Below are 24,699 nucleotides of genomic sequence, written 5' to 3' on the forward strand. Positions count from 1 at the left end.
AAAAGAAGCAAGTAGAGCAAATTGTTGCAATTAAGTGAGTTTTCAAGCTACATTTAAATTCAGAAAACTGAAACCTGGCCTTGGTTTTACAAGGCAAACAACAACAACAAAGAAAGATCAAATATCGTTAAAATATATATCAAGCAGACTGCATTATATTAAATTATTTAGCAGTTTATGGGTACTCTATGAACTGTTACCCAATAATAGGGGTCTTCAGCTTCATAATACAAAGTGCATTTTTTAGCCCTCCTTCACTCCCCCAATATTTGCATATCATTTTTGAATGGTAGCGAGCTTTCACTACTAAACTTAAATTTTTGTTGTTGTTACAGACAAGGATTGTAGTCAGTTACATTCAGGTAAATGTGTATTGCTGCTCTTTGGCTTGCATTTCACAATTGTATTGTACAATGTAAACAAACTACTGTATCAGTGCACGAACAAAATTTCTAACTTTGATAGCAGCACAAGTCTACTAATATTAAAAAGCATCCTTCCTTTACTCGCACTGAATGTGTGAATTTCATTTGTGAATTGTGCTTATCGTGACTTAAGTAGGACTGGTTAGCGTAGGTGATTGCGATGAATGAATGGAGTGTGGTGTAAGGTTTGTGTTTTGATGATAATGAAAGTGAAGGGAAAGGGTGAAACTTAGTGCCATCACATAGTCTACTTGTTTCAAAAAACATGATGGGAGCTACTTAGCTTAACATCCAACAATGGATCACAAGCAACAGTGTCACTGATCTTCATTCCATGACATACTTCAGTGAGATTTGGAATTTAACCCAGGACACTGGTGCAAAGTATGGTGATCAGTAAATTTACACAGTGACTTTCCTACATCTCTCCCACCATTCCTAACACACAAACTTTTTTGTGTGAAGGTGGGCAGATTTCTAAGTGAATTCATTTGACTGAAAGCAATGGAGACAAAAACATTTAATGACCATACGCAACACATCAGGAAGTCTATGGGAACAACCAATAACAGCTGTAACATAAAATAAAATATTCCAATGTAAAAGATTAGTCCATTTCTGTTGTTACAAAAATATTGCATATGCCTGGTGGAAAACACCTGGTGATCCACAGCTGCATGTGAATGGTGTATCACACACTAATAATGGCAAAATGTAAAGTTCTGTGTTCTGGCCTTAGGCATGCCAGTTGGGCCCAACCGACCACCATGTCATCTTCTACTAATGACATCACTGGATATGGTATGGAGGGGCATGTGGTCAGCACACCACTCTCCCGGCCACTGTTGAGTTTTTTTGATCTCAAAACTGCTTCTAATTGGTCAGGCAGCTCCTCTGTTGGCCTCAAGAGGATGAGTGTGGTGCTTCGTGTACTAGTCCTCCAACAAAGGAAAAATCCCTGGCTGTACCAGGAATCGAACCTGTAACACCCAGATGGCAGTCAGCCCTGCTGACCACTCAGCTACAGAGGTGGAAAATAATAATGGCACCAGGAGAATAAAAACTAGTTTGTGAATTACTCAAGGAGTGAACCATAAAGGATAAGAATTCTGCATTGAAAAAATTAATTTGAGCAAATCTCAGGATGCAGCATCAATCATTTCTCCAGCTCCAACTGACATGCTGTATCAATGCAGTTCCACAGTTCATTGGTGGATGCTGAAGATGGTGTTTAGAGGGCCAGATCCCAGAATAGTAAGAGTTCCCTGCCTGGTTTTGTTGGTGACACACAGCAAATACAAAGGCAATAAAAAGATACTGCTCCTGGAAAAGCACAAACATGAGCAGTACAAGACCAAGTGTTAGCCTACTGGAAGATTATGTCCTTAGTGAATAATCAGTTTAGGGGAACATCTGCAACTGAGCATCATAATACATATGAAAATCACCACTTCAGTTTATGGCTTTTATTTTTTAAGTCATGACTGGTTTCGGGCAAACAAATGTCCATCACCAGGTGCAATTACTGAAAGCAGACAAGTGAAGTATGCTAGAAATAAGTTTTACATATGCTTGCATGCATAAAATAATGAAAACTAATGAGGACTATCAGATATAAAATTTTTATAGCAGTCAGGCTAGATATGGTGAAAAGAGAGAAAGGGGGCAGTTGCAATACTGGGGTGACAACTAATAATAAAACATAGAAACTACCTAGGTAAAGATGCATGGTATAAGATATGAACCAGAACACATGTTGTGTGCTGCAACTCCAAGTACAGTGAAACTGGGTAGGGTTGAGATGACCAACACAAATGAGCATAGAGCACTGAGTGGTGCAAACAAAGGAGGGAGCTAAATTGTTAAACTTTGGTGTGACAGTACTACGGACTTCTATTAGGACGACTGGAAATGAATGGCATGAGACAAACTAGCCTGGCCATTCACATTTAAATTGATAATTGTTCATCCAGAACTAGAGAGAAAATATTATAAACTGATGTAAACAATGCAAAAGATACGTAAAAAAAGTATAATAAAGGTGATTTAAAGAGCAATAAATAAGAGAACTAGTATTTCGGTTCTTATCCTACGCCATGCCTGAAGAGGTGGTTTCTATGTTATTAGTTGTTGCTACAGTATTGCAACTTACTCCTCTCTCACTTTTCACCATATATAAACTGACCACTGTTAGAATTTTATACACAACAGTCCTCATTAGTTTTCATTATTTTATGCATACAAGTGGATGTAAAAATTATTTTTAGCACACTTAATTTCTTTTTCAGTAATCACACCTAGCAATGGGCATTTGTTAGCCCAAAAACTGGTTATGACTTAAAAAAATAAAAGCCTTAAAACTGAAGTGGTGATTTTCATTCCTGTTTCTCAGTTTATGGCAAGAAATCACATATAGGTGCCATCTCTTCTATGCTGTCAAAATTTATGGAAACATAATGGCCTGTCAATTTGAAGTGTGATTCATTAACACTTTGGAGGCCAAGGCCGAGCATAGCTCAGGCATCAACTTTGTGTTAAAAAAAAACTGTGCCTGAGTATAGGTTGGGGTACGATTTTCTTGACTGCGAGCTGCCTTTCACTTCAAAACTGGGTGCATTTTGTATGAAAAAAATGTACAGACATCTTAAAAACTGTTTCTTGACTGGTACTGCCTTCTGATGTCAATTTCAAAAGAAACGTTAGTGAATGTATCGGCTGCTCTCGTGAATGGCTGAGTGATTGCACGGATATAATTTCATGTGCATACTCCATAGTTTTCACAGTTCGCTGTAATTTTGCTACAAATGTATTACGTTTGTTGAATGAGCAAGAAATTTTGGAAGTTCAAGAGCAAGAAATTGCTCAATAACTCACCTCACACTTTTTTCATGGAAGGATAAATTTTAAATTTTGTAATCTATGAAGAACTAAAATAAACATGAAAAATTAATCTTGAAGCTTGGCCCTTTTATAGCATGCATTAATGTTTTCCTAAATCCATAACAAGCACTATAGCCCCCTTTTAAGTGTCTGAACCCAACAATGTCACCAGACCTTTGTGATCTGCTAATGTATGTTACCAAGGTGTACCACAGTACATATAACTCAACAATTTATGATCACCAGGCAGTCAAGTTGCCTTCCCCCTTGCTGTTATGTTCTTTCTCATCAGGTTACCTGATACAAAACAGTTGTGGAAGCCTATAATGTTGTTATTATTAAATCATTTGCTATCACCATTCATAATATTTTGTATCTTGTGTGTGTGTGTGTGTGTGTGTGTGTGTGTGTGTGTGTGTGTGTGTGTGTGTGTGTGTGCGCGCGCGTGTGTGTGTTTTAACTATATGTGACAAGTTAATCTGATGTTGCAAATGTCACAAAATTGTCAAACAAACATTTGCAATCTTTCTTGATACAATTCAAATTATGGGTTGCTAGTAACTTGTATATTTTTTTCTTGTGTGGTTTGTACCTTTTCATTTTAATTTTGTTCAGTATTACGGCAATTATGAAGGAAAGGAAACCACTTGCTACTGGAATCCATTTCATTGTGGTCACTGTATGAAAAGAAAAACAATTCTTGAGAAAGCTACAAAATTATGAGAAAGATTGTTGGTCAGTACTTACCATCTGAAAGTGAAATTCTCAGTACCATTATACATACTAATAAATACATATAAAAGTACAAGAAATTATTCTAACCTTTGGAACTATTAGTTCCTTCCTCAGGGAGGAAAGGAGGATAGGTTGCGGAAGTGCAGGTCATAAAGACCCAAGGATGAGAGGGACCCTCCTGTAGTTAGGATGAGGGGAGACATCTCATTCTGCAGTCTGAGAGACTTGTGCTTCCTGTCAAATCTTACCCAACCCATCCCTTTTTGCTCCTCAGGAAAGAATCTTGTAGGCTCATGTGTGTCTATCACCAGTGCTAAGAATTTGACCTCATCCAGGTAAGTACTGGCCCGAAGTTCTGTTTATTTCCTGTTATGTTGTCTATGTTTACTTTGGTTGCTCTGTGTATCATTGACCTATATCTTGCTTGTATGTGAACAATGGGACAACAGTGTGTTTCAGGAATTGTGGTGTTTGTCAATGGTTATTTTTTACAAAAAATATTTTCCTTTTTCCCCCTCAGTGGTTTTAGAACGTATGGAGAACATCTTCTGTGTTCAATGTTATTTAATGTGCAGTGTAATTTCAACATCAGTTGTTTATGTTCCTAATAATTTTGAACTCTGTGGAGAGCAAAATGAATGGAACGAATTCAGGAGAATTGAAGATCTGCAATGAACACAACAGCATTATTGTAACTGTCAAGACAAAGAAGTACGGAAAAGCTAGAATACTAGACTGTGTGTTGTATAGATGTAAGGGGTGTATACAACATTTAGCATTATGCCCCATTTGTGGTGACTTCTGCAGTTTAATAAAATGATGATGACTAATGCACTGATTGTCATAAGTGTTGGAAACAAACTCATCCAGTTATTACTCTTTGTTGAAATTTTCCTTTTTTTTTTTTTTGCTTTGTAAACTATTTGCGTATTGTTAGATTTCTGCTATCTTATTGTCTTCTGTAAACACACACACACACACACACACACACACACACACACACACACACACAGTGGCGGCTGATGTGTAAGAGCAAAACAGCATGTGAACACCCTAACTTTCGACACCTTGTGAATTTACTGATTATTTTTCTTTGAATGCTGTTAAATTTAACATAGATGCTGCAATCTGAAAGATATGGCCACATACTAATTTGATAAACAACATGCATGGTTCATAATGTGCACAGCTAGCCCTTGTCACTCAACTAGAAGCTTATGGCAATGCCACCAGGTGGTAGCACACTGTGGCAGACTTTCATCCCCATTCGCTGGGCATAAATCCTGTTATATGATAGCCCACTCCTCAGATATGCTAATTTGCTCACTATATACTGTAGTAAAATTAGATAGGATGTCGGTATATGTTAAAGTTGTACTGACAGTAAACCTATTTTATGGTTTCTGAATGAGTTACAGTGTATATGTTATGAATTTTATCACACAGATAAACCATATCACTGTCTATTTTGAAATGGTAGTATTTATTCATTTTTCTGAACTCTGTTGATCTTATGGTGAGTCAGGTTTATCTGTGCTGAAGGCTCACACTGTATACATGAAAATTCACGAAAGGTGTATCATTGGTTTCTCTAATATTCTCTTAAGTTTGGGATCAACGGCAATTTGCTTTAGGCCCTTATGGATCTCATCGCCTTATTTGTATTCTAGCCAGGTGACCATGTTGTAGACATTATTACTCGAGTTTAATCATTTCCACAAATGGCACTTCGTGTGTGGAGCTGGTTGCATGCCGTGTAAACATGAACTATGTTGAATACATTTTAAATGCTAAAAGTAAAGTAAAGATGTGATGATGGATCGGGAGTCGTGTCTGCATAGCTCAGTCAGTAGAGCACTAGTCTGTGAAAGGCAAAAGTCCTGAGTTTGAGTCTCGGTCTGGCACACAGCTTTAATCTGCCAGGAAGTTTCATATCAGAGCAATCTCCACTGCAGAGTGAAAAACCTCATTCTGTAAACTTGTTGATAAGCATAAATGTTATAAAACAGATGCATTAATTTCACTCTCAAATTTATCTGAATATAAAAACTTTGTGAAAACCCAGACTGTATACTCCCAAGTGGCCACTGCCTCCCCCCCCCTCCCCCCCCCGCCCCCCACACACATGGACACAGAGAGAGAGAGAGAGAGAGAGAGAGAGAGAGAGAGAGAGCAATTATTTCAGTCTGATTGCTAATATATATAATGTAATAATTTTGATTTTATCAAATGGCAGATGCTATTTCATACCTTCAATTTGGGTGTGCAAATCATTTACAATAACTTGAAGTTGAGCAACATTCATTTCTGTCAGCAACTGTCTGCTAACACGTCTTCTGTCTTCTGGGAATGGGATGCCAACCTGAAAACAACATAATTTTATAAATTGATAGCAACTGCTGCAACACGAGTGAAAATGATTACCAATCTGACAAAATGGAAAAAAAAGACAACAAGAGAATGAACAGTTTAATACTCATCGAAAGTGAGTGAAGGGGGAAGGGAGATAAATGTTACAAAATTTCTAAGATAGTGCTACACAGAAGTAACAGAACAGTGTGTTTATGTTGTGGCATTACCATATAACAATTACAATTATTCTTTTTTTATTTAACCAGAGGACAATCACTATTTTTATTCATACTATTACTGGTTTTGATTGTAAGCTACAATCATCTTCAGATGAATGTTGCAGAATACACATCTATGTAACACCTGGGATGCACATGTCCTCTCTCTTCAAGAGAAATGCGGTAACTGTTATAAATATAGAAGAATACTGCTTAAGCAAAATTGCCAGCAAATGGCAGGGGGTTATAAAATCAAGCCATACCAGATTTCATATTTAAATGAAACACATACAATTCAATTATTTCATCAAGTAGTATAGTATTCCACAAAACTATCCCACAGATAAAACTGACACTTGACTTATAGTATTGTACAACATGTTCCAATGTAACAAATACAAAATAACATTCATCTCAATGGCCTTTCTATGCTAAGCTGAGAACTTTTTATTTTACTCTTGTACTACAAGACTCTGTCATAAATATATACAAAAAATATAACTTCCATGCACAAGTTGTCAATCTTTCAAATACTTTCTTAGTGAAGTGAACAGATTCCCAACAAATGTTTTCTTTGTATATGAGAATACAGCTACCTAATACACTGATTAACTTTCCATCCATGAAACACACACTAGTTGGAATGTAAAACTGTTACATCCCCTTCTGGATTTTTCATTGTTTGACACTAGTCAGAACAATTTTTAATTTATTAATCTTTTATAATAATGAGAATCAAGATAACACCTATGATAAAATTAAAGCATTTTTTCAACAGAGCCATGAAGAGTGACAGCTAGCAGATTTTCATCTGTTTATTTTGTACTTTTGACTATTACCTCAAATAATATGTAAATCAAAGGCAGAGGCGGGAGAAAGGAAAGGAAAGGAAAGGAACTCTTGATATTAGCTGCATTGGGGCTTTAAGCAAAATCAGTGGTGATGAGTGAAATACAAATGCAGAATCTCCTACTTGCTAGGCAGTTGTGTTAACCACTAACCTATTCGGACACAGTGTCTATCACAAATGCACGGACTTTCTTGGCATGTTCCCTGATCGACCCACATTCCAACCTAGTGCCACAGTCCCTGTCCATGTCCTGTATGCTAATTTTAGATTTGCACTGAAGGTCGGACGTAAATGTGCATCTGCACTGCAGGTTAGCTTCATAGCCCACTTAGGTGAGTCAATTATATGAATATGTGGTGGACACCATACGGAATCATCAGCTGTGATACATACTATGTAAATTGAAGGTGGCGGGGGAGAAATGAATTGAAAGGAACTTATGCACCATTTTACATTGTCAAATGCTTATTCCAAGCCAATAAATCCTATGAAATAGTCTTAAATTTTCTTAAGTCTGGCTTCTATTATCAGTCACAATGTCAGAACTATCCTCTATGGTGCCATTACCTTTCCTAAAGCCTAAAGCCTAATCTAACATATCATCAGTTTTCTTTTAATTTCTTCTGTACATTATTCTTGTCAACAACTTGGACGCAAGAGCCATGCAATAGTTGCCACACTTATCTGCCCTTGCTATCTTCAAGATTGTGGGGATGATATTTTTCTAAAAGTCTGTTGATACGTCTCCAGACTCAGATTCTACACACCAACTTGAATAGTCATTTCATTGACACTTTCCCCAGCAATTTCAGAAATTCAAAAGGAATGTTACCCACCCTTCTGAATTATTTGGTCACAAGTTTTCCAAAGCTCTGTTAAATTCTGACTAATACTGTCTTCCATTTCAGCTCCCATTTCTTTCTCAATCAGGTCATCAGATAACTCCTTCTCTCATTGAGACCTACAATGTATTCTTTCCACCTACTACATGACTACCCTGCAATTCACAATTAAGTACCAAGCAGTACTATTCTCTCTTCTGCACTTAACAGTGGTATTGCCATTGGACTCTTACTGTTGATGCCCTTGTTTTTAATTTCGCCAAAATTTGATGTAACTTTTCTGTGTGCTGAGTCAGTTATTAACCAAGATCTCTTCACAGTTACCTTCAATATACCTATGTTTATCTGCTCATTTTCTTCTGAAATTGCTCTTTTTAGAAATATCCATTCCTCTTCAACTGCACTGCCTACTGTGGCTTCATTATCACAGTATCAATAGCCTCAGAGACATTCAAACATATCTTATCATTCCTCAGTACTACAGTACTCCACTTCTTTGCACATTGATTCTTTCAGATGAGTCTGTTACACTAAGCCTGTTCATCATCATTACTAAATAGTGATCTGACTCTATATCTGCTACTAGGTACACTTTACAATCCAACGTTTGATTTCTCAGTTTCTGTCAGATCATGAAGCAATCCTGCTGGAATTTTCCCTTATCTCCATGCCTTCTCTAGGTATATCTTGTCCTTTTGTAATTTTTGAACAATGTGTTCACTATTACTAAATGAAATTTATTGTCAAAGTCAATTAGTGTTTCTCCTCTTTTATTCCTACTATTAAGCCCATATTGTTCCCCAACTCTTTCTTCTCTTACCTACCCAACTATCATGTTCCAATGAGTTATGATTATTGATTTATCGTCACATTTTAGATACTAAATTACCTGTTCATTATCCTCATATACTCTAGTCCCTCTTCATCTTCTACATGTGATGTCTTCATGCATAACTGAACGCAACCCTATCAATGAACTGGTCACAGTAATTCACTCGCTGCCTTCCTTTCCTGTCCATAATCAATCCTACTCCTGTTATACTGTTTTCTGCTGCTGTTGCTATATTCTGCTAACTGGAAATCCTTATCCCCTTTCCATTTCACTTCACTGACCCCCACTATATCTAGACTAAACCCTTTCTAGCTTTCCTACCATGTTCAAACTTCTAAAATTCCACACTCCGACTCACAGAACATCTTCATTTTGTTGGTTATTCTATCTTTTCTCATGGTTACCTCCCCATTAGCAGTCTTCCCCCCATAGATCTGAAAAGGAGACTAACATGCCAGCAGAAGTTCCATTTTCTGCCACCAGGTGAAAATATGATACTGTAAGCAGTCAGAATGTGAAATGTTTCTTGTTTTTACGTCAGTATGTTGTTTGTTGCTTGGTGACGTATGTTGATTTCTTTCGTAAAGAGGCTGTTGGTGTAAAGCGTAAGAAGGTTGAAGTTTTCTGTACAAAAAACAATGGTTATTGAGCAGAAAGACTGTGCACTGAAGAGAAAATTGTTTTATCAAAAAGGCAGCAATAGCAGTTCTGTAATGTGAGAATATCACTGGCAGAAACAGCTGCAAACAGGCCCCATGTCAGTAAATGTGCTACAGGATATGATCAAGAAATCTGAAGAAACTCATGAATTATGTGGTGCAAGAGGAAGAGGGAGGTAGCCCTTTCCCATGACAGTTGTTGTTGAAGTTTCTGTAGCTATCGCCAACTATGCAGTATGCGCCTCAAATTCTGCAGCCAATAATTGATATTTATATATATATTATGGGAATTGTCACTCCCCTGGTCAACAGTTCAAAAGATTTTATGACATATTTTACATGAGTTCCCCTAAAACATTCAGAAAGAGCACCAAATGAAGCCCCAAGATAGGCTACAATGCCACGACTTTGCTCTTCATTGCATGACATGTGGCTGGAGAATATTTGTTGGACAGATGAAGCATGTTTTACTCTGTTACAGTGCCTTGAATGCAAAGAACTGTCACACATGGGGTTCTACGCAGTCACATACACTGCACCCAGCTTATGTGACTGTGTGGTAGTGTTTCACAAGCTCCTTTATGCTTGGTCTGTTTTTCTTCAAGAACTGACACTTTTCAGGCCTGTTAAGTGTACAGTGACATTTGCATGTTATAAGACCTCCTTGTACAACACATGATTCCAGCTTTGCAAGAACACAACAGTCGCCACACTACTATTTTCATGCAAGATGAGGTAATACCACATGCCACTTGACAGGTGAAAGATTTGCTTCAAGAAAACTTCGGTAAAGACTGCATCATCTCTAGGTAATTTCAAGATGAGTGGCCTTCCAGATCCCCAGACTTAAATCTGTGTGACTTCTGGTTGTGGGGACATCTGAAAGATAGTGTCTATTGGGGATGTATCCAGATTCTTCCTGATCATAAGGACAGCATACGATGATATATCACTCTGATTACACTGGATATGCTGCAAGCAACTGTCAACCATGCTGTGTTATGTATGCTGCATGTGGCTGAATCAGGAGACCACAGTGACCACATATTATAACTTGTAGCAATATCCTCCAAACAAATGTGCCAGAACCACGGTCATCATGTGTTTGATCATTCCTATCACTTTCCTGCAACCACACCACATTCTGACTGCTTACAGTGACATATTTTTACCTGGTGGCACCAATTAATGAACATACCTATAGTGTCAGCATCCTGGGATGTGTACAGTGCACACTGCAGTGATCAGAATACTGTCAATTTAATTGTAAACATCTGGAACATCACAAAAATTAGAAGGATGATACACTGTATGATTTTATTAAACTGAGGCCTGGGTGGATAGGATTCCCATTTTTATAAAGACTGATTAAGGGCATGTATGTGAGAACCAATCAGGGACACATAGGAAAGAAGTCCCTCCTCTGCAGTGTACATTTACAAAGCAGAAGTAATTTCTTGCCTACTATAAGATTTATACTACATTAATGTCTGGGTGAAGACTGAAGCCCAGTTATTCACAAAGAGCTACTTTTATGGTCTTATTTTTCGATGTAGTTTTTGTGGGTACTAAAACTGCAAACTGTAAAAGTTAATTGCATTTCTTATAATACTCATTAGGGGCACAATTATTGGTAAAAAGTGTCAAAGAAAGAAGGAAGAATCAGAGAGCAAAATTCTATTTTACAATGTTTTAAAAAATGTGGTGCAAGAGAAATAATCTCTTCAATAGCACAAAAAACAATACCTTTTCTAGGCTTGAGCGCACCATTTCAGTGATCGGGCTCTTCTTCTGACGTTGTCTTTCTACTTCCATCTGCATGTGAGCCATTTCCTTTGCCTGTGCAAGTGCCAGACGTGCCTCAGCTTGCAGTCGTGCCTGTCGAGCAAAGAAGTCTGCCTCTGTCAGTGGCTGCTGGTGTGGAAGAGGTTGCGATGACTCAGGTTCTTTTTGCTGTAAAGGCAGGGTCAAGAGAGATGCAGATGGCCGTGCTGCACCCATACTGTTTCCAGTGGCAGAAGTGCACTGCTGCTGAAACAAGGCACATTACTGAGTGGGAGTTGGTGTTCAATATATAATAATAGTCAGCAAAAATGGTTAACAGTTATCAGCTAAAACAAATGACACAGAACAACCAGTTGCTAATACTGACTTCCAGAACCACAACAATTCCTTACAGCACACCAGAACAAAACTTTACATCAGAGGACCATTTTGCTTTAACTTTTAAAAGACTCTCCATTGCTTCATTGCACTGAATGCAGTTCTCTACCTTTCAAAAACACTTGGTTTTTTTTTTTAAAAAAAAAAAGAAAAAACTGCCTACTAAGCAAATTCATCATCCTACATTTTTAGAAAATATAGACTTTACATAAAGCTGTTCGACTTGTGACTTTCTTATGGCAGAAGGTGGGTGTGTGAGGTGGGCCAGTGATCTAGGCTACAAAGAACAGGAGGGATGATTCAAAAAACTGTACCCCTTTGCAGCTAAATAATCAACAAAATTATATTTCCTTGACTGTTGCGATAAAATATCAACTGTTTAGTTTCAATCTACTTAAGTCAAGCATTGTATTATGTACCACTTCACAGATACTGTTTCTTGACAGTTGAGCACCACACATTTCAAATATCTGTAGGCTGTGAAGAAAACATTCAACACTGTGTTATTTGATTTATTTAATTCCTGAGACTATACCGAAGAGGTTTTATTGTATTTCGCATTATTGATTTCTAGACATTCATCATCAGACGTGCCTGAAAACTCAAACATATTAATCGAAAATAAGGTATGTCTACTGTGGGAATCCATCTACAGGTCTTGTTACATTCACAGACTACACCCAATTCCATCACATATCCACTGAATCACCAATAGACTGACACACTCTTTTAGACAGGCTGTGATTTCATACTTAAACAAGTACACCCAACTTCAAACACCCACTTCATGCTTTGTTACTTGGCAAAAACTATTTAATAATATAGTAAGTTTTCATCATCTGTAATAATTATATATTTGTTTGGTAAATAAAAACCGCCTTTTCTTGCTGCACTGTATTTTATTTCTCTCAGACATATTTTGCCTTTTTCTCTTTAATGCATGATCAGTGATATATAGAATGATACAGTTTTGTTTTGATATGTGTTATTTGTAGATTATAAAACAGTTCACATCCCCTTTTTATGTAAATAAGCGATTACTTACAGTTCTTCACATTTTTTGTAGGCATCTCTCTTTCCTTTCATCCGGTCACAAGCTGGAGGTCGCACAGCTTTGTTTACGAAACATAAGCATGTTTTTATATTCTTAACTTTTTTCTTCCCACTTTTCATCTTGTTTGCCCTTATTGTTGTGATGCACTATCAGTCTTCTGTCACTAGATATTTGATTGAAAACTGTGTTTTCAAGACGTAAATACTGTGAGTTCACAACGTTTCTCATACTGTTTGGTTTGTTTACATACTTGTTGCCAATCTAAGAAAGTACATGCTGAAAAATAATGGCTATTCATTTTGGTGTGTGTGTGTGTGTGTGTGTGTGTGTGATGGGGAGGGGGAGGGAGAGAGGGGGAGGCAGAGGGGGGGGGGAGAGAGAGAGAGAGAGAGAGAGAGAGAGAGAGAGAGAGAGAGAGAGAGAGAGAGAGAGAGAGAGAGATAGTTGCCAGAAATGGTTGAAAGTTTTGGCATTCAGCTGATGTTTTATGGCGAAGTTCACGGGCAAGGAGTCAAATGGGGTTGGGTGCTGCTATTATTATTATTATTATTATTATTATTATTATTATAGTAACAATACAACTATTGTTACTCTATTATTATATCTATTAGTGTAAACAATGAGTTGTTTGGCATGTGTACTTGATCATTCAACAGGTTTTTCTTTTCTGCTTTGGTTTTCTGTATGTGGTAATTTTCTTGCAGGGTTAGGTGGTTTCTTTTGTTGTTGATTCTAATTATTTTCATATCTTCTTCTCTAGTGGTTGGTTGCAATTGTGTTCTCTTAAGTGTTCTGCAAATGTGGAGTGGTTTGTCCCATACTTCGAGGCTCTCAAGTGGTCATTGTATCTGACATCAAATGTTCCGCCTATTTGTCCTATGTATCTGTCATCACAAGTATTACCCTGAAATTTGTGTATGCCTGCTTTTTGGTATATGTCTCTGTTTTTTGTCAGTCTTAGGGTGTATTTTTGGATAGAATTATCTGTTGTGTATGTTATGTTTATTCCCTGTCTTTTGAAAATGTTGGTGTTTTTATGTGGGAGTTTGTGTTTGTATGTCACTGTGTACCGTCTTCTGTTTTCTTTTATATTTCCCTGATTATTCTTGCTAAATGATACGTGTCCCTTTTAAATATCTTAGATCTTTTGTTCCACTTAGACACAGTGTGTTTTCTTGTCCTCTAACTAAGAAAGCAGTACACCAAAGAACACAGCTTTTTCGTTCTAGTCTGATGTTACACAATACTGTAACTGTGTATGCTAACAGGGCTATGGAATACTGTATCTTATGGTATACCATACAGAAATCTCCCCTAGTTTCTGTAATGCAGCAGTATGAGCTAAGTTATCTGGAGATGGAATTTACTGCATGGAATCCATTTATATATGTAACTGTGGAGTGGAAAAATTTCCGCTCATACTTGGGACATCTCCTCGAAGTATTGACTCACTGTCATCTTACCATAAGAAATGCATTGCAAAACTCTTCTTTGTTTCACTGCAATACAGTTAGATGCTGACAGCTATTCCAAAAGTGATAAGATAAATTAAAGTTCTTAGCTAAAATTTATTTTTAGTCTTGTTTGGACAAGTTTGGAAGCAGATTGTGATAAGTTCCTCAGGAACCTCATATTCCAAAACTTTCCCAACAGTATTAATAGCAATATGGCCTTGGTGCACTAAACCCTGACACTGGCATGGCATTATGTATACCCATTCCCTGCACATGCCTCACTATAAACATCTTCCTCAGCATAATTCTTCAACGATTTGTTCCCATTCCACAACAGTTAGTAATTAACTCAGATACACTATGCTCTCTAGATTTAAATGTCCATGGTTTTAGACTGAAGTATCTCCTTCGTGTCTCTAATATTTGTGCACTCTTCATACTCGGTTTTGTAACATGACAGTAACCTAAAATTTGGATATGAACCATTATCGCCTGGAACATGTCATCTTTTACTAACACTGTGCTACTAATATTAGTAATTCTTTCTTACTATGAGTCTTCACAAAAACTGTGCACATCTGCTCTGCATTAGGGCTAATGTCACAAACATTTTTCTATGTCTTAACTTATCCCACTAATTTCTTGTTCATATTTTAAGTGTTTAATGATATACGGCATATTTCACTGAAACTTATAGAATCTGCCCAAAATATACATGTTAAATAAAAAACAAAGATTCTATCATTCTTAATGTCATGCAGGTATCTGTTTCCAAATTCAAACCTACCTTGGCTGGTAATGTATGACTCCTTGAAAGTGACATCTTCTCTGAATCACACGTTGACGTCTCTGTGTCCGAACTGGGGGAATCTACATCAGATGCTGTCTCATTCATAAAACAAATCTGCAGGTTCATCCCTGTAGGGGACAGATTCACTACTTCTGTAAACTTTGCACTATTACTACAAAGCACTTTTCAAAGTATTAATAAATCAAAATGTATTTTGTAATGATTCTTTGTACAAAGTTTGGTATTTTAAAACAAAACAAAAATCAAAAGTTTTGGATGAGTAAGAACATCCACAAAGAACATGAGTCACATGTTACAATGAATGTCTAAACACAATGAATAAAATGAAGATTTCCTTGAACACGTGTTATTTCTTACTGTGGATATATGTAGAGAAAAATTAACATAATATCACAGAGAAGTAAATACAAAATAAACTTAGAACTATAAAGATAAAGAGGCTTGTTTTAGGATAGGTAACAACAAAATACAAAAGTAACAAAGGAAAAGTTCATATTTACAACTTTGTAACTTTACAATTGTCAAAGACTTTTACAACTTTCTTTCTGTTTTTAGCTACTTTGTTACATACTAACTGTCATCTTAACTGATGAAATGTATTGTGTCTACAGATTTAAAATTGTATCTATCACAACATACCATTTGCATGTTGTGAATTAGATTAGAGGATCGATTAATGAGTATGAATTACTCACTTTGCCTAGGATTTTCAGAGGGCTTTCCCATATTTTTAACTAAAATGGAGCAAAAAAACCTTGAGAACAAGTTTTCGATTCAAGTTACCTTAGTTTGGTAAACGCTACCACTACAGTACAATTAGACTTAAGACTGAAAGTTGAGTTGAACAAAGAGATTATATAACGTGAAAGCTAATCTGAGAAGCCCTGGTAGAAGTTTTCAGATGCAACAATTGGAAAAAAATAGAGGACTATATGTTAATGGGACAGATATGTACCATCTTTGTTTTGACGATGATGATGTATTTCTTGCCTGTAGCATAGATAACTTCCATGTGGAACCAGTTGATGTGTTTTTGTATACGGGACAAGTGAAGACAGTTCCTGGATGGGCAGCAAAAGAAATAAACAGGAGAATGAAAACGGGTGGAGCACTTTCAGTAAAATACACTCCTGGAAATGGAAAAAAGAACACATTGACACCGGTGTGTCAGACCCACCATACTTGCTCCGGACACTGCGAGAGGGCTGTACAAGCAATGATCACACGCACGGCACAGCGGACACACCAGGAACCGCAGTGTTGGCCGTCGAATGGCGCTAGGTGCGCAGCATTTGTGTACCGCCGCCGTCAGTGTCAGCCAGGTTGCCGTGGCATACGGAGCTCCATCGCAGTCTTTAACACTGGTAGCATGCCGCGACAGCGTGGACGTGAACCGTATGTGCAGTTGACGGACTTTGAGCGAGGGCGTATAGTGGGCATGCGGGAGGCCGGGTGGACGTACCGCCGAATTGCTCAACATGTGGGGCGTGAGGTCTCCACAGTACATTGATGTTGTCGCCAGTGGTCGGCGGAAGGTGCACGTGCCCGTCGACCTGGGACCGGACCGCAGCGACGCACGGATGCACGCCAAGACCGTAGGATCCTATGCAGTGCCGTAGGGGACCGCACCGCCACTTCCCAGCAAATTAGGGACACTGTTGCTCCTGGGGTATCGGCGAGGACCATTCGCAACCGTCTCCATGAAGCTGGGCTACGGTCCCGCACACCGTTAGGCCGTCTTCCGCTCACGCCCCAACATCGTGCAGCCCGCCTCCAGTGGTGTCGCGACAGGCGTGAATGGAGGGACGAATGGAGACGTGTCGTCTTCAGCGATGAGAGTCGCTTCTGCCTTCGTGCCAATGATGGTCGTATGCATGTTTGGTGCCGTGCAGGTGAGCGCCACAATTAGGACTGCATACGACCGAGGCACACGGGGCCAACACCCGGCATCATGGTGTGGGGAGCGATCTCCTACACTGGCCGTACACCACTGGTGATCGTCGAGGGGACACTGAATAGTGCACGGTATATCCAAACCGTCATCGAACCCATCATTCTACCATTCCTAGACCGGCAAGGGAACTTGCTGTTTCAACAGGACAATGCACGTCCGCATGTATCCCGTGCCACCCAACGTGCTCTAGAAGGTGTAAGTCAACTACCCTGGCCAGCAAGATCTCCGGATCTGTCCCCCATTGAGCATGTTTGGGACTGGATGAAGCGTCGTCTCACGCGGTCTGCACGTCCAGCACGAACGCTGGTCCAACTGAGGCGCCAGGTGGAAATGGCATGGCAAGCCGTTCCACAGGACTACATCCAGCATCTCTACGATCGTCTCCATGGGAGAATAGCAGCCTGCATTGCTGCGAAAGGTGGATATACACTGTACTAGTGCCAACATTGTGCATGCTCTGTTGCCTGTGTCTATGTGCCTGTGGTTCTGTCAGTGTGATCATGTGATGTATCTGACCCCAGGAATGTGTCAATAAAGTTTCCCCTTCCTGGGACAATGAATTCACGGTGTTCTTATTTCAATTTCCAGGAGTGTAGATTGGATCTTCTACACTAAACTTCTGGTGTGTCTGACAAGAAAAGTTTACAACCAGTATTCTGAATTTCGACTTCTAGATGTGAGACATGATCCTTTGGCTTAAAAACCTTTCAAAAACTGAATGCTACTCGGTAAGCAATACAAAACACAGCGTGGAAATTATTAGGAAAGACGGGGAAACAAATAAATGGGTTCGGGAATAAACTTGAGTATACAGTGCAGTTATTACTGTAATGAAACTGACATTGAGGTGGATGGATAGGGTAGCCAGATGGCACATGGAGAAAGGAAGTTTTCTGGTACAGAGTGAGGGACGTACAGAGGCTGAGATGGGAAGAAGAGAAGGGTAGCTTCTAAGGGAGAGGGGAGGTGGAATCACAGAAGCCAAAGGAAGAGAATGTAAAGAAAGAAACAAATGAATTTTTCTAAACCAGGGGTACTTTCTTTGGTGAGTTGGTGAAAGAGGAAAGTGTTACTGGAAAGAAGGCTATTTGGTTGGGAAAGAGGTATGCAGTCAATGATTAGATAATCAGAGATGAAAATATGAGTTTGGATATGATGATTTACAGAAACCACTGAAGACCTAAATCAGGATTGTCAGTGCAAAATCAGTATAAAAGAATTTGGTGTTACATAAGCAAAACGAGGATAATGGAATGTAGTCTAATTAAATCGGGTGATGCTGAGGGAATTAGATTAGGAAATGAGACACTTAAAGTAGTAAATGAGTTTTGCTATTTGGGGAGCAAAATAACTGATGACGGTCGAAGTAGAGAGGATATAAAATGTAGACTGGCAATGGCAAGGAAAGCGTTTCTGAAGAAAAGAAATTTGTTAACATCGAGTACAGATTTAAGTGTCAGGAAGTCGTTTCTGAAAGTATTTGTATGGAGTGTAGCCATGTATGGAAGTGAAACATGGACGATAAATAGTTTGGACAAGAAGAGAATAGAAGCTTTTGAAATGTGGTGCTACGGAAGAATGCTGAAGATTAGATGGGTAGATCACATAACTAATGAGGAGGTATTGAATAAGATTGGGGAGAAGAGAAGTTTGTGGCACAACTTGACTAGAAGAAGGGATTGGTTGGTAGGAAGTGTTCTGAGGCATCGGGGGATCATCAATTTAATATTGGAGGGCAGCGTGGAGGGTAAAAATCGTAGAGGGAGGCCAAGAGATGAATACACTAAGCAGATTCAGAAGGATGTAGGTTGTGGTAGGTACTGGGAGATGAAGATGCTTGCACAGGATAGAGTAGCATGGAGAGCTGCATGAAACCAGTCTCAGGACTGAAGACCACAACAACAACAACAATAAGGGAACTCCATCTGCTCCCCCCCCCCCCCCCCATACACACACACACACACGACTACCAAGAAATAAGTAACTGAGATAGTTCACATACCACTCTGAAGCCTTGCTTGCAGACTAGGTTTTCTGCCTGGGCGGTCACCACTATAATAATCATCTGTGTCTGAGCCCATAGCAAGTCGCCTACGAATTTCCTCACGATCATTGCGCCGCTGTAAACAAGAAAAATATTCAGATTTATAAGACATAATTTACAGCTTATAACAGACACAGTACTATCCTAATGTTTTATATAAAACAACACTTTTGGTGCTGAAAACAGAATTTTTTCCCTGGTTTTCATCAGAATAAGTCAAATGACCTCATTTCATTAAATGTGTCCATATTATTATTTTAATAGTTAATGCACATGTAAATTAGTTCCTCAGTAGAACAAAAAACAAGTCCAAGGTGCAAATTTTTACGTTTCATTCATTCGATGGCTCGTTTTGGGCCGAGGTCCATTTTCAAATCATTCATAACATATTCAAAAATGACATTTCTGAAGATGTCAAACATGTACAATGAACATTTACAGTGCATACAAATAACTGTCATTTGTATGCACTGTATGTATGATTTGAAAGTGGGTCTCAGCCCAAAACTAGTCATCGAATGAATAAAAAAGCAAAAATTTGCAGTTTGGGCTGGTCTTTTATTCCACTAATTAACAGAAGTTGCTGACCCAAGCTACTCCAGCATGATGGCAATTAGTTCCTGTTTCAAGGAAACACACTTCAGCCATTGCATGAACCATTAAATAAACAGACTTTTTGTGTCAACTTAGACCCATGATTCTGGAAAAAAACAATGTACAAACACACCTCTGCTATGCAATTCTAAGTAAACCATGAATTCACAGGCAACAGTCTCAGCTAGAATTACTACCGAGTTGCTAAATGACAAAAATAACATTTTAACTGCTTAGGGTCCACTTCTCTAGCTGAATGGTCATTATGTCTGACTGTTATACAAAGGATCTGAATTTGAGTCCCGTAGTAGGCCTACTATTATTTCAAAATAAGTAGGCCTAACAGTTATTTTTTCTTGTAACTCTGATACATATTAGCTAAGGCACAAATGCTTTTCATCATTATCAGAAGAGACTTTCAGTTAGAATGAATTATCACATTAGGTCTACTCTAGACAATGTGAATCACCATTGCTTTTTATTTTTCAGTTTTTTCTGAGATTTTAGTGCTGTCATTACAATGGTTTCATTCCAATAAATAGTAACTATTTCATCACTAAAAGAAGACACCAGTATCATTTATCAGTAACTCATTTTGAAGGAAAACGGTACTTAGAAATAATGATCTCTTTGTAGTTACAGACCTAGACTAATTTAGATAAATTCTGGAAGGCAGAACATGGCACACTGTGCTGTGTAGACTAACACAGTATCAAAATGGGTACATCATAAGTAGACAAACATATTACAATGGGTTAATAAATGAGGCAGTAATTACTTTTAAGTGAGTTCTCAAGCAATTTTAAGAATCATGAAGCAGCCTACATTGTTCAAGAAATTACGTTTTTTGTGGATTAAAATTAACAGAAACATGTAAGAGATTCGGAAAAACGGAAGTGTTCAATAGGAAATCTTCCCCCACTGTATGATATTCAGAGGAATTCTTGTTGTCCAAAATACAACAAAATACTGTAAATGAACTATGTATTACAGCTGCTGCTTCAAGTAGGCTCCTGGAACTTCAACCACCAAAATATCAGACAGTCTGTCACTGAAGTTAAAAGTACTGAGATAACAAAACCAAAATTATATATGACAAGCTACTTGAGGCTGTGTAATTAAAAACCTAGAAAATAATTACTTTTGGCACGGAATCGTCTTCTGGTGTAATAACACGAATGAACCTTGCAACAATATCTTCTTCTTCTTCCTCCTCCTCTTTCTCAAGTGAATTTGGCTGTAAAGTAATCCACTGCATTCTGTTATCTACTAACACAGGCCATTTCAACACTCGATTTTGGGGAGATTTATCCGTGACCGGTTGCTGTGATACATCGCATGTATCCTCAGATATGGGGAAGAATGTGGAAAACTTGGATTTCTTCAATGCCAACATCAGATTGTCCGATAACCGGCTAGTGTGATTTTTTACATTTTCCACATTTTCTGATAAACGCGTCGTCTGCGATCGTATATTCTCGAGATTTAACGTCTCACTCAGTTTTGCAGAATGCGACTTTACGTTATGGATGATGTTTTCAAACATATTCTCTTTTCAGACACACGTACTGTACTATAAAACTAGCTACTACACGTCAACACCAAGCGGTTACAATTTCGTAAACGTACGCTCAAAATTCAACAGCCTAGAACGAACACTGTGCAGCGTACACACAATACAGCAATCCACCTATGCTTTGACCGGATGTTCCGTTGCGCGTATACGAAATACAAGCGCGTCTTGTTGTGTTTGCCTGCCGCAAAAGTTCTTCTTTTTATTCAAGGAAGTGGCCAAAATGAACGCCTGCGGCGTATTTCAGTAATAAGATATTTACGATTCGTATATGTGATACAAATACGTTTCGGAGGTTACTTGCGTTGAAAATAATGGTTATTTCTTGAAATGCTATATCTGCAATTCCGAATCATTTACTTAACCCTACTATTATTTAACAAATCGAGGACGCGTTACTATAACGTACATATGCAGGTAGATTTAGTAGAGGTGGGTGCACAACTTGGGTTGTGGCTCGAAGCAAGAAATTATGCATTTTATGGCGTTTATTATTTGCAATACAATGTAGCGTTTTGAAGGTTGCGAGACAATACAACTAAAATGAGTTTGATCTCGCATTCAGTGTACTTAAAAGAATGTATTTTAAATTCAACTACCTAAGTTGTTTGCGCTATGTTTCATTCACGGCCTGAGTTATTTCATGGTCTACATTTATATCAATAGTCCGCAAGCTGCTTGATGGTGTGTGACGAATACTTCTTGTACCAGTAACTGATACCCCTTCCATGGCGCGGGGGAAGACTGACACTATTAGCTCTAATTTCTCGAATTTTCTTGTTGTGGTCACTTCACAAGATGTATTTAACAGGAAGTAATGTGTGTTCGACTCCTCTCGGACAATAAACTTTCCGTGATGCACAAAGCCTCTTCCTTTTTTTTTGTGAAACGCTATTTAGGTACTATAACTTAAAAAATGAAAAATATATCAAGGTAACATTAAACGCTGGTCAGACACATGTAGAGGAGACAGTCATAAACGCGTCTTCAGAACATAAATTGACACTTTCGAATGAGAGTACTAGATACAACTGACAGCAACGCACTTCTGTTCTAGTAGTAAGATCGACGGTCGTAATTCCCTTTAGATTTTTATATCTTCTTGAGCTATAAATTTGGCGTTGACATCATATGTACTTCTGTTTGTATCTCCCAGAACTGGAATAGTAGTTATAAAAGACGCGCGCATCTAGCGCAAATAATAGGGACGGAAAGTACACTGGGTTGTATGTATATAATTCCCTGATTTTATGTTTAACATACATGATCACTTTTTCACCAAATGCTGACCGTACGTATGGACCATGTGCAAGTTAATAGCATCTTACTAGGCTCAAAAGTAGACCTGTCGAAAATAGTTATGCTTATTTCAGGTCTTAAAATAAGCTTTTCTTTTCACTACTACAGTATCTGAAAATGGCCATTATACACCGAAACCGGTTACGACTGAGCAATAAAAAAGATTGTGTCAAAAATAAAGAATAAGTCAGTCACCGTCTGCGCAAACGGATTTTTTTTTTTAATCTAAGTTAGTACCGTACATCGTGGTGGGTAGTGAACAAGTCTCGGAGCTCCTTTAAAAATTTGACTGTCAGTCTGCATTGAAGCAGAATGTGACTGACATTACGAATTGCGACGTCATGGCACTGACTCCGAAAATTCGATTCTATGTAAGTGGGCGGAGAAAGATCCATGACGGAGGCATTCGATCAATGGACGAAATTATTTTCCTCGAGTGTTTGGACTTAACACACCATGGCTGTCTTCGTAGTTTTATCGCCGTAGTTCTACTGCTAATCGCATCTCTTGCTAGTTGATATACTTTGACATTCAACGCTAGAATCTCTTGTAGCGTCTCCACTGGAGTTTGTTGAGCATCTCTGCAGCGTTCTTGCACGCACTAAACTATCCCTTGATCCCTTGACGAAACGCGCCGCTCTTCGTTGGATCTTCTTTATCGGTCATATCTGACAGCTGCCGCTTCCACCAATTTGTTATCAATAGTGTAATTGTACAGTAGTGGATTTCTTTTCCAATCTATGCGCAGTATGTACATTTATTTACTTTCTAGATTAACTATCAGTCCCTGCATCACTCGTCAAGCCTCTGTAGGTCCTCTAGGGGTTGCTACTTTCTTGTAGACAACGGAATCATGTGCGAACTGCCTGAAAGACCTTCCGACGCATTTTACTATATCATTTAGATAAATTGTAAACTGTAACGGTCGTATCACACTTCCCTGGAGTACTCCCGAAGCTACCTTCACATGTGTCGATTTTGTTCCGTTAAGAGCGGCGTGTTGGGGTCTGTGGGGAAGGGAGTCTTGAATCCAGTCGCAAATCTGGTCCGATGCTCGGTAACCTCGTTTTTTTCCCCACTGAACGGCAATGCGGGGTAGTGTAAAATGCCTTCCTGAAGTCGAGGAACACAGCATCAACCAGAGCGCTGATTTTCATATCGCTTGACTTCCTGTACCAGTCAGTAAGGTGTTTGCAAATAGTCCAATTGTGAGGATGGCACTAATTCATTCAGATTACACAGTTGGTCGGGATCATAATTTTAAGCTGTCAGGAATATTTGACCACTGAAGTGGATCACCACACAGAATTGCAACATTAATGCAACATGAGTGATGTCAGAACTTCGTCAGTACCGTATTTTAATCGATTTATTTCCACCATAGTAGTTGTAGTAAGCTGAGTTCGCATTATCTCTATTAACAGTTTAAATGTAAGTATTACTGATGCCCAAAAGCATCGGTCTTAGTAGGAGACCACCTGGAGAATTTGGAATGTAAGACGTTCACTAGGTCTTGTGCTCGAGCCATCTTGATCGTCTACTGATTCAAGAGATTTTCAGATGTCATGGATCGCTGAATCCGATCACTTCCTCACAACACTCACAGGCTAACAGGCATGACGAGTGCAACTTGTGTTTCTGCCGTTTCAAAATTCATATTATTGCTCGTGAAAAACGTTATTTCATTCCACATAGGTTTCAGAGTTCTTCTTATAGAGAAAATTACATAGAATGTTTGTGATCTGGACCAGTTGATAAGTTTGATCGTCGCTCTCTTCCAATAACTGGAACAGTTTTCTGCTCAAATCTTTTTTTTTTTTTGTGAAGAGACATTTGGAAACAATACTCTCTCTTTTCATTTCTATTTCAATGTGATTTATTTCGATCCCACTGTCAACAACAAGTGTTTGTATCAAGGTTTGCACAGAGCTGGGCACAGCTCTTTACCATCCTGTTCGAC

The 24,699-nt window shown here is 38.5% G+C and overlaps 1 protein-coding gene across 6 annotated transcripts in view; it reads right to left on the bottom strand.

Moving 5' to 3' along the window:
• Positions 1-24,699, bottom strand: part of LOC126162199 (schwannomin-interacting protein 1 homolog) — a 1,363,715-nt gene that overhangs the window by 12,005 nt on the left and 1,327,011 nt on the right. For 4 of the 6 annotated variants that reach the window (XM_049918537.1, XM_049918536.1, XM_049918531.1 and 1 more), the window contains 4 exons: positions 19,232-19,349; positions 15,252-15,400; positions 11,540-11,824; positions 6,291-6,402 (listed from right to left, as the gene is read on the bottom strand). In XM_049918537.1, coding sequence (XP_049774494.1) covers positions 6,291-6,402; positions 11,540-11,824; positions 15,252-15,400; positions 19,232-19,349 — 664 coding nt within the window. The remainder of the gene's footprint in view (positions 1-6,290; positions 6,403-11,539; positions 11,825-15,251; positions 15,401-19,231; positions 19,350-24,699) is intronic. The other 2 variants (XM_049918533.1, XM_049918532.1) reach the window with 2 other exon arrangements.

Source organism: Schistocerca cancellata, chromosome 2 (assembly GCF_023864275.1).
Source record: "Schistocerca cancellata isolate TAMUIC-IGC-003103 chromosome 2, iqSchCanc2.1, whole genome shotgun sequence".
Lineage (NCBI taxonomy): Eukaryota > Metazoa > Arthropoda > Insecta > Orthoptera > Acrididae > Schistocerca > Schistocerca cancellata.